The sequence below is a fragment of the Dryobates pubescens genome, chromosome 10, assembly GCF_014839835.1.
Source record: "Dryobates pubescens isolate bDryPub1 chromosome 10, bDryPub1.pri, whole genome shotgun sequence".
In the NCBI taxonomy this organism is placed as follows: Eukaryota; Metazoa; Chordata; class Aves; order Piciformes; family Picidae; genus Dryobates; species Dryobates pubescens.
This window is the reverse complement of record NC_071621.1, coordinates 23,835,519-23,852,784: the sequence shown is the minus strand read 5'-3', so window position 1 is coordinate 23,852,784 and position 17,266 is coordinate 23,835,519. Positions and strand designations below refer to the sequence as shown.

At 39.5% G+C, this 17,266-nt stretch overlaps 1 protein-coding gene across 1 annotated transcript in view; it reads right to left on the bottom strand.

The window, feature by feature from the left end:
- ATP8A2 (ATPase phospholipid transporting 8A2) overlaps positions 1-17,266 on the bottom strand; it is a 336,577-nt gene that overhangs the window by 104,758 nt on the left and 214,553 nt on the right. The window contains exons 28-31 of the mRNA XM_054164622.1: positions 7,933-8,007; positions 4,975-5,097; positions 3,944-4,022; positions 435-496 (exon numbers count right to left, since the gene is read on the bottom strand). Coding sequence (XP_054020597.1) covers positions 435-496; positions 3,944-4,022; positions 4,975-5,097; positions 7,933-8,007 — 339 coding nt within the window. The remainder of the gene's footprint in view (positions 1-434; positions 497-3,943; positions 4,023-4,974; positions 5,098-7,932; positions 8,008-17,266) is intronic.

Genomic DNA, 17,266 nt, shown 5'->3' with positions numbered 1-17,266 from the left:
AACCCCCTCAAATTCAAAGGTGTTCACAGCCCAGTCTCCCCTTTATGCCTAAAAAGTTACTAGCATATGCCTAAAAAGTTACCAGCATTTGGTTAACTACCTAGGACACCTTGGGGGAAGGACAGAACACAAGATACTGTTGTCTGAAGGGAAAAAAAAAGGAAAAAGAAGGGGGTGGGGAAACCTTACACATCTAGAACAGGAACAGGTTGGAAGGGACCTTCAAGATCATCACATCCAACCCATCAACCAATCCAACCCACCTAAACAACTAACCCATGGCACCAAGCACCCCATCAAGTCTCCTCCTGAACACCTCCAAGTATAAGTCTGGTTTTATTTCACTTGCACAACTTTTGTTTACACCCTTTTCTGTTGGTATATAAAAAAGAGAAATCCTATTGCTGAAGAATTGCTAAGGCACACAAACTTACAGTGTAAACTATGTTTCCAACGAATAAATAGTCTATTCCTTGACCATTTGTGAATACCGCATCTGAAAGAAAGAAGAAAGATTATGACATTCAGAATCAGTTAATACCAATGGAATGGATGAAATAGCACAGAGGATTTTGTAAGAAAATAACTGTCCTCATCTGTGGGAGTTTTAGGCTATGCCGATTCCATGTCTGAGATGGATGTTCTCTAGTTGGCACCACTGTATGCTCTCACCGCCCTGACAAAGAGATTCTCATGAAGCTTTGTCTCCAAGTCTTTAATATGCTCCTCAGCATCAGGTATGCCACCTTTCTTTGCATCATTTCATCATCTGCATGCTTCAGAAGAAATGTTGAAGCATTTAATGATGGGGGCGGAATTTCAACCCACCACATCATCCTTGCCTTATAGAACAACTAAAAGCACTTTTAGAAGCTGTGAGGTAAGAGTAATGCAGAAGTTTTGCTAAGCCAGGCCTCAGACACGGTGCTTGGATAGTCCTCGCTTACAGAAGCTATTCTAGCAAAAGAGGAAGCGTTTGTCAGACCATAGGAGCTGAAGTATGTCAGTGTCACTTTTTCTGCCACTATCTGTTGCGTATTACTTACTGAGACTTAACAAATCCCATTATTTGCTGTGTCTGTGAAGAAAAAGCTTGTAAACCAACAGCTGATTTGTGGCAAAATACAGCTAAATTAAGAAAAGCTGCAAAAGTTTCAGCCATAAAAGACAGGCATAACATCCAAAATATTTTACCAGAGGTTAATTCTGAACAGCATTCAGCCTCCATGTACCCTTTCTCTAGTCAAGTGAGCACAAGGGTAAGTATATGTTAATCTATCATTTGAAAGTGCCAACTTTGGCAATACTTCAAATGTCTGTTTAGTCTTCCTTAGCCCTTGTTGAATAAAACCGGAACACCATGAAAGCACATTTGACAGCCACACTAATGCCAAATGAATTTGTACTCACAGGAGCTTTCAAACATTACTCAAGCATGTAAGTATTGCTGTTTTCACAGGTTTTAAGACAACTGCTAGAGAAATACACAAACAGCAGGGATGAAAAAGGCTTTGGACAAAACCTTGGACCTGCTCCTAAATGCATACTGCATAGCACAGTGTTTCTACTACATGGGTACATACTTTCCTAGATTTGCAAAACTGGATTTGACATTCTTAAACTACGGTCACCTGCTTAGCTAACTACGTTCCTATAATGTAGGTTTCCAGGATCAGTAAATTTGTAAATCTGTAGAGAAGAATACTTAACACCTTGACCTCTGTGGTAAAGACTGCCCAACTTACAGGTAAAAAGACTACATATTTAGTCAGTGCAATTACCACAAACTGCTTATGATTTTCTTCTATAGTGGCTTCACATAGTTGTCTCCAAAGAACTGACAGGTTGGGAACATTTTCTGGGAGTTGCTGCTTCTATATTTCTGCTCTGTTTTCTCTTTTGACCACAAACCACTTAGAAACAGCAGCAGATAGGCTATTCTCTAACATTGCTAAAACCTGAGACAATTGTGTTTAGGAACTGATTTGGTTTCTAGCCACTCCTCCCCTTGTACTCTGTAACTTCAAGCACTTAACACCTCATTCAAAAATACACACCACGTTTCAATGGTCACTTTGCTCCTTCCTCCAGCATCAGTGAAAAAGGTGAAGAGCACTACAGAATTAAGCCTTCCATGTTCAATGTTGATGTCACAGGTCTCAGCTTATTAAGAAAAAGGCATGCCTAAATACATAGAGGTTTTGACAGCTCTAGAATAAATTGATCTCATGACCACTATATATTGCTCTAATGCAACACATTTGAGTAATTTCTGGTATTTCAATTTTTTTAAGGTTATGTTTTAATGCAGTAAGTTAATGCCCTTTTGTTTCATGATATTTCCCTCTGGGAAGCTATTTGGTCCTAAGGGGAACGATATTTCTGTTAATGAGAACAGCAGGATGCTCAGTGAACATTCATTCCTAAAGCTATACAAGTGCCCATTCATGGGCTACATGTACTTCACATTCTAAAGAACTTGCGAGGTTAAAAACAAGCCGGTGTGAATGGCACATTTCTGTCTCTGACACTGAAATCCTTTTTTCACTAGGAAATAGAGAGAAATGTGACAATTCAATATTCATTCCTCTTTAGAAAGCAGACTAAGCATCCTATTTAAAGGAACTCAGAAAGTTACCATTTGAGCAGGGAAGTATTCCAGTCTTACACTTTTAATTGCTGCAATTTAAAGTAGATTATTGAGGAATTAGATTATTTAGAAATGTTTTTCTAGCTAAAAACATTTATGGAAGACTAAAGCAAAAACTGTCTCTCTCTGTCACTACTACAGACATGAGCATGAAATTTATGACGTTAGATTTAAAGAAGAGACATTTAAAATTAACATTTCTTGTAAAACCAGTGAAACAGAAAAACAACCCCCTGAAATCAAAGCCAAATTCAATCCACCTTAGGAACTTCTCTCTCCAAAAACTAAACTGAGCTCCCTGCCCACACAGAAGAAACAGAAGTCTCTCTTTTTTTTTCCTTTTTAAATGATCCATCAGACAGCATGTGAAGGACATGACACTGACATTTTCCTCAGCCACGTATAGAAGCACAAAGCTCCCTCCCACAAATATTGTCACCATCATGTCTCCAATGTGACCATTCATCTTCCCTCCTTTTCCATTTTCTTTCACTTCCTCCTCAAATAATCCATCACAGTGCTGAAAAGGTTTTCCTGAATTTTGTGTTTTCCAGGAGAGTTCTAGTTTGAAAACCTCATGATTTTAGATAAATACCATTCCACTCCAGAATTTCTCATCTGATCTAGTCCTATGTCTTACAACAGCCCAAGAACAGACTGGCCATGTTTTTTCCTGCCCACACAACTACAGTGTAAAGCTAGGTAAAAACCACGTGAAATTTACTGTTCCCCAATCTTCTTGTGGAAAGTATGACATAACAAAGCCAATTTGCACAACAAAAAGCCTCATGTCCCCAATTTCTGACTCCTGATCTCATCTACTTCCCATACAGTAAATTGATTTTTTTGACCAACTTCAATAATAGCAAAATCTCTCTACCTGATTCTACATTTTACAGCACCGTGTTACAGAATGGGAAAGGTCCAACAAAATAAAAAGCAAATATTTGCAATGCAGCTGCTGTAAGAATATTGCAGTAAAAAGCTGAGATCTCAATCTGCTACCAAAAAACCCCAAATATGGCATTTTATAGAACATTATTCGCATAAGATTTTTTGACAAAGCAGAACTATTTTTTTTTCCACATATTAAAGACAGCACATGCACAACAATTATGTTAAGTAAGAATAAGTTCTGAAAACCGCTAGACAACTAGCCAAGTTCAGCAGCTACAGCCTATTGAACTGCCTGTCAGCATTATTATTACTTGTCACAACCTCCTATTCTGCAAACACACTGCCTCTGTAAGACTGAGCACCAGTTACTGATGTAAGAAATAATGAAGCTCTTACCGTGTTCCAGTACTTTCAGTGGAAACCAGAAGAGAATGATGGAATGGATCAGGGCATTGATGCAGTGACCCCAGAAAACCTGAGGGAAAACAAACCAAGTCTCCAGGAAAGTCCAAAACTCTTGACCTCTCTCTAACTCCTAACAAACACTTCATTGTGTAGTTTAGAGTCAGACAATGTTTGTCCTGAAGTAAAATACCTAAACTTCTGCAGGATCTATTTCCTGCTAAAATTTCTGCACTTTCACAAGAAAACACTGGTCCAGTTGGATGGTTTTATTCCAACAGCTTAAAATATAATAGACAAGCATGATTGCATTTTAAGATTTTATCAGAATACAGCAAACATATGGAGTCACCCTTCCTTAATTACCTCAAAGAACTATTTTAAAAGATCAAGTCAGTACTAAGAAGTGTTCTGTTTTCTTTCAGCAGGCAAATAATTCACACCCCACAATCTTTAACTCACAATGCTATTCTGCACAAATGAGAGCTTTATGTACTCCAACAGTCTTCTCTCTGAACAATTCAGTTGCAGTTTCCTTGATTCAGAAGTACATTTAGATGTACTCCAATTCCGGTCATTTTCCAGCACTTAAACAGCCAAATGAGCTAAAAAGTGTTCTTCAAAACTCCAAGTCCAAATGAATCAATTCAATTGCTATTTTCCAGAAGAACTATGGGAACAGACCTATATTAATTGGGAAAAGGTGCCCTAGTAGAAAGCATTATGACAAGTTGTATATTAAATAAAATCCAGGCATTGTTATCTAGTTCCTATGAAATCAAAGTTCATGGCTATTTCAGGACTAGTTTCAGTTGAAGTCATAGCAGAAAATCTTTTATTTAAAAACATAGACCTTTCTTTTTAATTGTTTTAAAAAAACATAATCCCTTGAAAAGGCAAAGCAATCTTAATTTCAGTGGCTAGCACAGAACAGAAGTTACAGTGGGAAATAAGTTTCCGAATGAGAAAGACCTGAAAAATAAGGATGTTCGTGGTTGTCCTTAAAGAAACAATCTTGGCCTTACCCTTGTATTGAACCCATCTGCATTTTGAGTAATTTTGTATAGCTGTGGAAATCTAAGCATGCTATCTTGAGTACATGAGCGTTCAAAAATTCCCAGAGTAAAGGGTGGCAGCGCTGTGAAAATCTGCAGGGAAAGCAAATACCAATTAAAAGCAGCTATTAGTTTTAGGTGGATCTCAGATAATACTCCAGCATCCAGACAACAGCAAAATTCCCACAGACTTCAGTGAAGACTTATTACCAACTAGATTGCTCTTTGACATCATTTCCAAACATCTAAACAAGCCCAAACATGAATTTCAAAAATTCATAACTCTCAAATATTGACTTATCAACAAAAGAAACATGGGAGAAAATATGTACTGCTAGCTAATTAGCTTAAATCCAAGAAGTTAAGTAGTTTCTGGTGTACCAACTAATCTAGCGAGAGTAAAGCACATCAGACTGCAAAGGAAAGACTACATACTTTTACTAAAAAGCCTTCTAAGAATGGGTTCAAATATAGCTGTAGTTGTAACCATAATTATATATATAATATGCATAAGCAAAGTGAAGTTTACAGACAAAGCAAATGTGGAAATCCCATTAAAAAAAACATATTAAAAATTGAGAAAGAAAGGCCTGTCTGTATTATGGTACTTTGCAGATTCTGCAGGCAGGCATGAACTGATAGGAACAAATAACTGCAGCATTATGTGTCTGTGCTATGGGCAGATGCTTAGATGACCAAGCCATGGATGTTTTCCAGGAGAGGCAGCAGGACACTTTGCCAGAAGCAGAGTAAATTAGCCTCTGCCGAGTCCCACATTGCTGCTCTTAAAGTGTTTCCAGGATCTGAGGCAGCTCATTTAAAGCCAGCTTGGGTATCCATGCTTCTTGAAGTCTACAGTGCAGGCATGGAGTGGAAATAATACCAGTGTGCATGTCTAAATGCTAAACTTCATTCACTTCCTTTTACACTAACAGTTTATATTAGAAAAAAAGTTGTACTGCTATACATATATTTTTAACAGTTTGAGAAGTTTTCTTGAAGCTAAGAAGCAGCTTCTGTTTCTAGCAGACATGCATCTTGGCAAAAATTGGGTTGCGGTTCCCACCAGCAGTGAAGTGGAACTCGGAGTAGACAAAGAAATGGATGACTAGAGACTAGTAAGAACCAACAATTACATCTCTACATTACACTGGGAATGTGTTTTATTTGTTCATAAAGTGATAAACCAGAAAGCTAAAATGGCAAAGCTGGAGGTAGGGGAAACTGGTCCAAAATATTCCAGAGAAGGGCAGGTTCTCATACAGCTTTACAGTATTTCTCCAGTTGTCTCCTGTTTCTTGGGGCAAGCCTCCAGCGCAAACCAGTGCAAAAGCAGTAATTACAATGCTATTAGGATTTCCTACACTTAAAATTTTGATGAGACTTCTAATGAAACAAGGAGTTAATCTGCACAGAAGAGAATGACAGAGCTAAAACTTTAAAGTACAATTCCTTCAAATTGTGGAAGCCCCTAACACCCTACCAGCACTCGATTCTTCATGAGTCCATGTGGCCAGTTCTAATTTTAGCAAATACCAACCTTACAAAACCAGGGTTCATTTCTACTTCACTGATTCTAGAAGAGGAGTTTCATGCATGGGCTTTCTGCAGGGTAGGTGGATCCATTAAATCAGGTTTAAAGATAATAGATGCAAATATCTAAACATGAGTGACAGAGACTGAGTAACAGGCAGGAAATTAGGGTGAAGAGAATGAAGGGATGGAAAAATCCCTGAATAAATATCTTTCACAAAACCCAGGAAATCTTAAGGAATATTAGGGTTTGTGCTATCATTAATGTGACAGAAGTTAAGTGTTTCTGTTAATGCTACTCAGTGATAATTTGCCTTCTCTGTATTACCATATATTTGGAAGGAGTCTTCTCAAAAAATAAAAAAAATTCAATTTCCTCCCTCCAAAGAGAAATCCAAAGGATTTTTCAACACTGACAAAGTATCCTAATGGTTTACAAATCCACACACCAAACCACCCATCAGCATCATTAGAAATGTAACTCTGTCAGAAACACCAGCACAGGTTCATGGTATGCTATGGAACTTGAGGTCCCACAGATTCTCCAGACTCTAACCAATATTACTGCTTAAAAGCACTAAAGGCATGCAGCACAAGGTGGCACTCTGCAGAGCATGGCAAAAATCAGAAATCACTCCTGGAATGACACATCTTGCTCCTGGTAAAAGTGAAAAATGCTGATGACACAGTGATGCTACTTCCTATTCTGTACCTAATGTAGCATAAGTCAATCCAAAGCATCACTGTAACACTTCTGAGCATCTGTTATGGGGTCTGACAGAAAAAAAAAAGAAATAAAACCTCACAGATTAAAACTCTGTATCCATCCTGAACACAAACAACCAGCAAAATATTCAGTATGAAACAGTGAAGATGTTTTCTAAAGGAAATTGAATTCCATCTAAAAGCTGCAGCGTTATGGAACTTACATTAGATGAAGCATATTTCCAAGACAGTTTCTCAAATATATTTTTTTGTGACAAAAACACCATCCAAAATTACTTGTTCTTTTTACCTATGAAGAACACTCCCCACCTCCTTTCAGTATGTTTAGTCTAGCATTTACTTGACAAGTTCACACTGCACTGGCTGCAGTAGGTATTGCAGAGCAGCCAAGTGATGCCCACACCTATTCACCTCTCACTGCCAGAAAGCCCACGGCACTCACTGCCAGGTATCTTTTTTGACACAATTTTGTCACTCTCATATTTCAGCCCTCTCCTATTGGTGTCACTTATTCTCTAGCTCACTTTTGCAGAGTGGATTCAAAATGGCTTTTACAAATGAACTCACCTTTCCTGGTACACATCCAAGAAAGTTACCTGTGAGAACTGGGACACTACAAAGTAACACACGAGTGCCAAGCACCATCAAGTCAAGATATGCAGCACTTACCACATTATACAGACCAATGCACCACCGCTCAAATAAGATCTGCCCAGAAAATCCATTCACGAAAGCAAACCAAAGCTGAAACAAACAAGTTACAAAAAGATTCAGACTACTGTTGCAGTACATGTTTCCATTTACAGTAGAGGAGAAAGACATGGGACACAGACCACCATCTGGAAACAGCTGCTCGTCAGGCTCTAGAAATAATTATCAGTAATACCAGACAGCTGTTATCTTCTAAAGTCTTACCTTTTATATACTGGATTGGTGGAGCACCATGAATAAAAAACCAAAACCAACACCCACCTCCTACCTCTCCCCCCCAAAAAAACCCCACTAAAACCCCCCCCACCAAACAAAAAACCCCACCAAACCTCAAAACTATTTCAAAATCCTCATGCTTGAAGCCAGAAACTGACTTCATTTCCATCATGGTCAACAAAGACCAGAATCTTCAAAACAAGTGTGCTTTGATAGATACTTCCACGTCTTATTTTTACAGTCTCAGAGTTACACTGATACCAACTTATCATAACTGTATTACAGTTTAATTTCTGTAGTATGGAAACTCTACTATTTAATGTGACCTATTTAATAATTAAACACCGGAAGAGTTTGCCCAAAGGGGCTGTGAAGTTTCCAGCCTTTTACAAGTTTACAAAACACAACTGGGCGTGCCTTGTGCAACTTCATTTGAATTCACTCTTAACCCTCCTTTAAACAAGAAGCTAGAATTGACTGCCTCTCCAAGCTGCCTTCCAAGTAAGGGGATTCTGTAATCCCGCAATCCCAGGAGACTGCTGTAAAACGCACTGCATAGGTAAAGTCTTTCCAGCATTTCCTTGGACCTAGCCTTCCTCAAGCCTATGTCTTATCTTGATTAGGTAGATTTTTGAAGCAAGAACTGCTTTACTGGGTTGGAACATTTCTTCATCAGTGGACATTGAAAGAAGCTTAGGAAAGAATATAAGCAAGAAGGGAAAGTATTCTCTTTTCACAGGTAAATTGGAAACTGGAAGAAAAATCAGCAGTTAAAAGGCATCCTGAAACAGTTCATGTGAATCACTGCACTTAGTAGATAACAAAGGATTTCTGTGACTTGTGGCTGTAGTCCCTTTTACAATTCACACTGCACCATGGCACTTCATTCAGAATTAATCCAAACGTTGTGTGGGAACACTCCTCACCTCCTTTCAGTATGTTTAGTCTAGCATTTATTTGACAAGTTCACACTGCACTGGCTGCAGTAGGTATTGCAGAGCAGCCAAGTGATGCCCACACCTATTCACCTCTCACTGCCAGAGAGCCCACGGCACTCACTGCCAGGTATCTTTTCTGACACCATTTTGTCACTCTCATATTCCAGCTCTCTCCTATTGGTGTCACTTATTCTCTAGCTCACTTTTGCAGTTTTAGTATCCTAGCAAAATATCTCAGATTAACAATCAGTTAACTGCATGCCCTACTCAAAATGCAGATAAAATCATTAGGAAAGATGACAACAGAGGATAACAAGACTGCATTGAGGCCTGCAACTGTTTTCATAGATGCAATATCTAAACAGGCTGGAAGTCCTGAGCATGGGACAGGGGCAATTTAAGGGAGGATTAAAATATTAATGAGATGAACAAGAATAACAAATAGCTGTTCAAACAGACACTGCTGCAAGAGATTAGATGAGTGGGCTACACAAAAAGTAAAATGTTTTCACTCAAGACATGGTTGATCTATGGAACTGCCTGCCTAACTGCAAAAAGCAACTGGGGGGGAGGAAGGAAAAAAAGAGTATGACAGAAAGAAAGGTGGAGACCAGATGAATCTGCCAGAGAGTCATAATTGTTCACAGATGAGATCAGGATAGTTGAACTCATTCTAACTCTCTACAGTTGTGCTTATATCTATGTTATCACCATTTTGTTTAACATTAATCATCATTCTAATGCACTCTCACTGTTCAAGTAAGAAGCAATGACACTGATCTCAAGTAATTTGCCTACAGATATGCCTTGCACAGTAGATTAGCTTTTTTGGACTTAACTTCCTACAACTTTTTAAGCCTTCAACTGCTTTCCAGCATGGAATGTCTATTGACTACACCTGACACTGTTCTAAAGTTTGTGCCTTTCTTGTGCTGCCCTTCTTGCAGCTTGTCTTTTAGAACTGCCCTTGTAAGCTTCCTTAAGGGCCTGAAGTTTCATCCTATTTCCATTTAGTTGAAATAAATCAACTTAGTATAAACTGCAAAATAGTTCTCCAGTTCCTAAAAAAACCAAACAACTTCTCTTTCTTCCATGTTGTCAGTCATGCACTTATTTAAATAAGCATTTCACTGTTCCCCTCTACAGCTCTGTCCACAAAAAGGACACAAGACAGACATTTGACATCTCAACTTTTTTCATAACTTATACTGTATGGATAGCTTGAATAATCATCACTCTCTAAATGTTGCTCCAAGGACTCAATTAATGGCCCAAAGTAGCATACTGACCAGTCTCATTCTTACACTTGCAGAGTTTCAACCAGCTGTATACCTCAGCCCTTCAAATGAAATGCATTCTTGGGTACAAAGTCTGAGGTTCCACAAAGAAACCACAATTCATTTTGGGCTGTCAGGTAAGGAACTTCATGGTTTCTTCTCATAGAATACATACATAGAATAAACCAGGCTGGAAGAGACCTTCAAGATCATCGCATCCAACCCATCAACCAATCCAACACCACCAACCTACTAACCTACTAACCTACTAACCTATGGCACCAAGCACCCCATCAAGTCTCCTCCTGAACACCTCCAATGACAGTGACTCCACCACCTCCCCCGGCAGCCCATTCCAATGGCCAATCACTCTCACTGTATAGAACTTCTTCCTAACATCCAGCCTAAACCTCCCCTGGTGCAGCCTGAGACTGCATCCTCTTGTTCTGAGAAGAAAGCCAGCCTTAAACATACATCCATATATGCAGCAATGATGATCCAGGCATTTACCATCTCCAAGCTTCTTGCAGTTAATTGCAAATACGAATGAGAGCAGCAATCCTACAAAACAAATGGCTCACAAATCAGAAGCTTGTCTGCCTAGCTAGCAACCTGAGTCCATGCTCTGTTCAATTTTCTAGATCACACAGGGCAAAGCGAACTTTAATGGTTTGGTAGCAAATGTTGAGGCCTTTTACAACACTGGCTCATGTTGCTTAGGAAACCATTGCTTTTTGAAGCCATAACCTCCCACAACTAGTCCTCCAGCAACAGACATTTCTGACTTCATAGAATCAAATGCATCAGGTTGGAAGGGACTCCTTCATCAAGAGACTAAAACAAAGTTGCCAGACTTGGCATAGCTGACCCACAACTAGAAGAAGAGTCCCAAACCAGGCAAATCTTAGACTCTTATTTCCAAACAAAGATGTTATTAGTAATAAATAATAATATAATTAATAATAATATAAGTAATAATATACATTAGTATAAAACTTGGTAAAAGTAAAGCTGTTGAGATGAAAAGCTGCAGACTATCAAAACAAAAGGGACAAATATCCCCTCAACAACCCAATTCTTTCTACTAAAAGCTCCTACCTTACCACAACTGGTTGATGCAGAATTCATTAATGACCCTGCTAAAACCACCTTGAGGTCAGTCAGTTACTATAGGAAATAAGTCTGGTGGAAATAAGTATCCAGGCTTCACCAGAGAAAGAATTTTCTGCTATAATTTAGATGGGCAAGAATTAACATCTAGAAATTTTAATGGTCTGCTATTTCCAAAGTCAAATTTGAACGATTTTTCTATTGGCAGGATCCATAGAGGTGAAAATTAGAAGCAAGAACTTCTAATGCTTATGAATCCTGCATGCACCACACACTCTGAAGAGAAAGCACAATCTGTTACAGTTATGACACACTGAAAAATAATGGCTCTACTTGTCTTGTCCAGAGATCACATTATCAGATGCCAATCAACACAAAGAATGTCACATACTTGCTCAAAATCTTAATGTTGAGACTCAATCAAATATTCAGCGTAAGAGACACATGTATTTTGAATTTCACACAAGACAAATTGCCATACATGGTTTAACAACCAAGTGTTTGAGAGACTAAGGTAATCTTCAAGGCTAGCAAGCTGAAAAAAAAACAACACACAACCCCCAGTCCATCTCAACATTCCTGTTAACAAAATGTACTAAATATATTTGAAGCTGCAACAACGCATGCTTGACTCAGACTTGGTAAGCTCACAGGAAAGCTTGCCAAGTCTGCCTGGCTTGCCAAGCTCCAGGGGTTTGCAAGGCTCAGCTCCACTACTGCTATGAACAAATGGACCCAAAGTTATTAAAGTGATTTTCTAACTGGAAAAAAAGAAACCTTTTCATTTTAACTATTACCTAGCTGCCAAAAAGCTGGAAAAGCTTATTTGTAACTCAGCTACAAAATATACATTTTTCTCCAAAGGAACAAGAGGTCCAATTTAAACCTAGAGAAATTTAGACCCAAGATTGAAATCTGGGTTGATATATTTCTGTGTTTATTACAGCAGATACTGCAAAGACCTGAAACGAGTAGGTACTGTGCATAAGGCAAGTGGAACGTGCTGCAAACTGATAACTGGCCTGTGCTTCCCACACTGAAGTCTGGCAGTGTTCAAGCGAGAAACCCCACTGCTGAAGCACTTGATGCCAGCTGTGCCGTGGGCACTTTGCCACTACAGAAGGGGGAGGGGAGGAGCGAAAAGAGAAAACAAGCAAACAAATCAGAATATTGCCTCCTTCCAGAGGTCAACAAAAGCCAACAGATGGTAATACTTGGTTAATATTGACTTGAGCTGCAGGCCAACAGGATCTCGAGGTAAAACAGCCCTGCACTGCCATTTTGAGCCACCCAGCCCATCCATCTGCTCTGGAGGATATTTCGGGAAGAGATCAAGTATTATTTTCAAAAACATATTCCCACTTGAGTGAGTTGGAAGGCAATTTTAATTGCATTATTGCTTCATGCATAATTACTGCAACATCAATGCCTGAAATAGTAGGAACTAATTTATTTAAGTGCTCTAAGGCACTGGGATAGCAAATCATCTATTCTAAACTTGTCTATTTATGAAGTCTTGATAATAGACAGCTTAACGAGTACTAGAAATGTTTCCCCAATCCCGCTAAAGGGCACAGAAAGCTAATGTAGTCAGGGCATCAACAAATGCCACAGGCACCAATTACAGCCAGACTGCATGCCTTTACTACTCAGAAATGAGGTAAATTCTCAAAATATCCTCTCTCAGCACACACACATTTTGCATGTTCTTACCAAATAGGCTCATTTACAGTTTGCCTACTAAAGCAGGTTTGTGTGTCTCCTGTGCAGTTCATTAATAATGTATCCTGATTAAAAATCCCTCATTACAGACGTGTCTCAAAATCATGCTCTTATTCCTGCTCAAATGCACACAACATTAAAATAATTCCTTAATTAGAGAACATACAGCACCAGTTTTATAATATAGGTAAAAAGCCCTATTAATGAGACTTGACAGGGTAGGCATGGCTGCCTGAGACTGCTAAGGAATATTTCCCTCGCTACTTTTTTTACCTGCACTGTTGATTAACTATTCACTTAAAACAGGTATTTTTTTTCTGTTGAAAAGCATTTCTCTGGGCACCCCAAGCAAGTGTCCATTTAGAATAGAATAGAATAGACCAGACCAGGCTGGAAAAGACCTTTGAGATCATCAAGTCCAACCTATCATCCAACACTATCTAATCAACTAAACCATGGCAACAAGCACCCCATCCAGTCTCTTCCTAAACACCACCAGTGATGGTGATTCCACCACCTCCCTGGGCAGCCCATTTCAACGGCCAATCACTCTTTCTATGAAGGACTTCTTCCTAACATCCAGCATAAACCTCCCCAGGCACAGCTTGAGACTGACCATTTCCAACCTTCTCCCCCAGTGTTAACTATATTTAAAGATTCATGCTGCTTTTGTCTCATTAAAAAAAACACCTCCCTGTGCATTTACAGCAAAGCTTGGTCAGATAAATAGATATCAAAGCAACCAATACAATAGAGATTTCCTGGCTTTTAACACTAATTTATTAAATAAGCCTGAACAGCTGTTATTTTTTCCATTGCTCACTACAGATAGTTTATATTGCAGCATACTGAAGTGCACAGTTTTATCAGCTTCGTCATTCCTTGCTTGTAGAACAGACATACACAGAAAATTGGATTTTCCCCTTAGACATGTTGTTTCCATGCTCTTCCAACCAATCAAGCACTGATGTCCTTCCTCCAAAGCACAGGTAGCACTCAACAGGAGAGACAAGCAAAGAGCAGAGCAGAAGGGAGAGGAGTCTTAAGGGACAAGAGGAACATCACTCCACAGTTACAGACACTATCAATTTTTACAGCCTAAATCTTCAGGATAATTCTGAAAACTTTAAAATTAAATGAGAACTAGCAAATCTTTGCTATTTTTCTCAGTGGTTATCATTAGATAACAATCAAGATTCTTGCCCCAGGAGTTCTGAGCATTCTGGAAAGATATCACATCTGCAGATGACTGTGCACTATACATCAAAGGACTTAAGACATAAAGACATGAGAAGATTGCCTCTTCCAGCAACATTTGGCCCTGATACACTGATTAATATGTTTAAAAAAAGCAAAAAAAAACCCAAACCAAAAAAAACCAAAATGCAGAAGGCCATGCAAAGTCTTTTTTTTTTTTTTTTACAGTGGGGTAGTGTTTTTCTTTTTTTTTGTGTTCCATGATTTATATGAACATCTAATCAGCATGCCAAATCACGCATTTAATATTTACATGCCTGGTGCAATGAACACGCTGCTCATTAGGAGGAGACCGCTGAGTCTCCTCATGAGGAGGACACTCAGGGGTGACCTTATTGCTCTCTGCAGCTACCTGAAGGGAAGTTGTAGACAGGCAGAGGTTGGTCTCTTCTCCCAGGCAGCCAACACCAGAACAAGAGGACACAGTCTCAGGCTGCACCAGGGGAGGTTTAGGCTGGATGTTAGGAAGAAGTTCTATACAGAGAGAGTGATTGCCCATTGGAATGGGTTGCCGGGGGAGGTGGCGGAGTCACCATCATTGGAGGTTTTCAGGAGGAGACTTGATGGGTTGCTTGGTGCCGTGGGTTAGTTGTTTAGGTGGTGTTGGACGCGATGATTTTGAAGGTCTCTTCCAACCCGGTCTATTCTATTCAAGCAAGTTTGAGAGAGCATGCTGTAATCTGACTCTTCCATTAAAAAAACTTCATGAAACCAAGTACAGAAAGGGTAGGATATTTCTCCACCTTTTTCTGGTGTGAAGTGTTTCAGGAATTTACTATCTCTCCAGCAAACTAATTGCTGCAGAAGCAATTCTATGATAACGTGATTAAAAATGGCTGGCCTGTGTTGCCAAAGGGCTGAGGTACTTGCCAAAAGATGTTGGTTAAACTTGACATTTCCCCAGAACATTTCCCTTTTACAAACAGTCAGCTCCATTCTGAATTTATTTTTCCATCTTTCCTTAAGTTTTCTGGAATATCCAGGAATCTGACAGTGCTACACTAGGATTGTCTCATCACGTAGATGTGACACCCTCATGCACTGATTTTTCTAGAAAAATCAAGTGGAAAACCAACATGGCTCAGGGCAGTTCAGTCAAGCCCCATCAAGATCCAGATTCAGCATGCCTGCATCATCAAAGGGGTCCAAATCACAATGCTGGGAATTTACCCATGATTATCCTACAAAGTCAGCAGAGTGTCCTACTCCGGCTGGAAATTGGGCTGAGATGGCTGGAAGATGTCAGCTGAGAAGAAACAAGACAGGAGCTTGCTGGCTACATCTTGCTCCTATCCCTGTTTAGGGAGGGAGGTGGTCTCAGCTACCTGGTTTGCAAGCTGGAAACATCATGCCAGGCCACTGTCAAGGGAAACTCAAGCTACAAACTCCCAGCATCATCAGCCTCCTTCTACAAAAACAATACTAGTAACACTCTTCAGCAAAAAGAACAGTTTCCCCTGACATGGTAGACATGATTATGAACAGGGACTATGGTGTTGTGGCCAATTCAGTAACGTGAACACTTTTGGAGGCTTTGGGTTTGCAGTGCTGTTCTGTTATTGTTGGGTTTTTTCACCCTCACATTTGCATAATTATCTTTAACTGCTCTTGACTAGGAGCACATCACTGCAGAATTCAGGATTACAGTTAGACTGTTAATAGCTTGGCATATATTAATCAGAACATATGGTATCTTCTCAGCATATAACAACTCCAGACTTGTCTTGATACAACTTTCACAACTGTGTAATTGACCCATATCTCACATAAAAGATAAGGACATGCTGTTACATGGTTTTAAATGACCTGCTGGCTTTTCCAAAGCTAAGTGGTATCTTTAACCAACGATAAAGTAATAGAAATGCTTTGGGGTTGTTATTCTTAATTTGTTCTCTAGGTGCTGAAATAGATTAAGAAAACCACCCCAAACAACAAAAAAACCCACAAACATAACTTAAGTATTTATAAACGAGGAAACATCAGTAGTTCCAGGGGATGTATCCACTTGAAATTTTGCTACTGGATTTTAAGGGCTTAATAAAAACTGTGTCAGAAAGAAAAGCACTATTTGGAACACCAAATGAGTGAACTGTAGAAAAAAGGATGCTGCTACTATCACTTAGAGTAGTAAAAGCAATGCATGGGAAGGAAAGCACAGAAATGTCTACAGTAAAGGTCAACAGGCCCACCAGTCCACAGTCCAGTACTGGATGTAAATGCAAAAGGAAAGTCAATGAGATGGAGAATGCCCCACAAGTGAAGCCTGGTAATACCATGAGTCAAAAGTAAGACTAAACTAGGGCTCACTGCAGCCTGAACAAAGCACATCACCACAGACCTGTAGCAAGGTATATCAACACCTCTCATACCAAAACAAGAGCATACAGAGAAGAGAAGCTTTCACACAAACCTGCCCCCAGAAATTAGCACACAGAATGCAAAAATTCCCCCAATGTTGTGTGCGTTGGGAAGGGAAGAGGGCACGTGTCAAAACAATACCTGAGCATCCACACTGGGACGCTGTATCCTTGTGCACATTTATCTCTGTGGCACACTGGTGGAATACACCTGGTACCGCTCAAGCTAGGGCTGGCCTTCCTGTAACCCACACTCTGTTACATACATGTATGAACATGCCAGGAAGTGACTAACAAGCACTCTTTATCTAAGTAATAGTATGCTGCTTTCACATCCAGTTAGCTGGGAAAAAAACCCACCAAAAACCCAAATCCAGACCTCATTTACATGCTAGCCCAGGGAGGCCATTGTGAG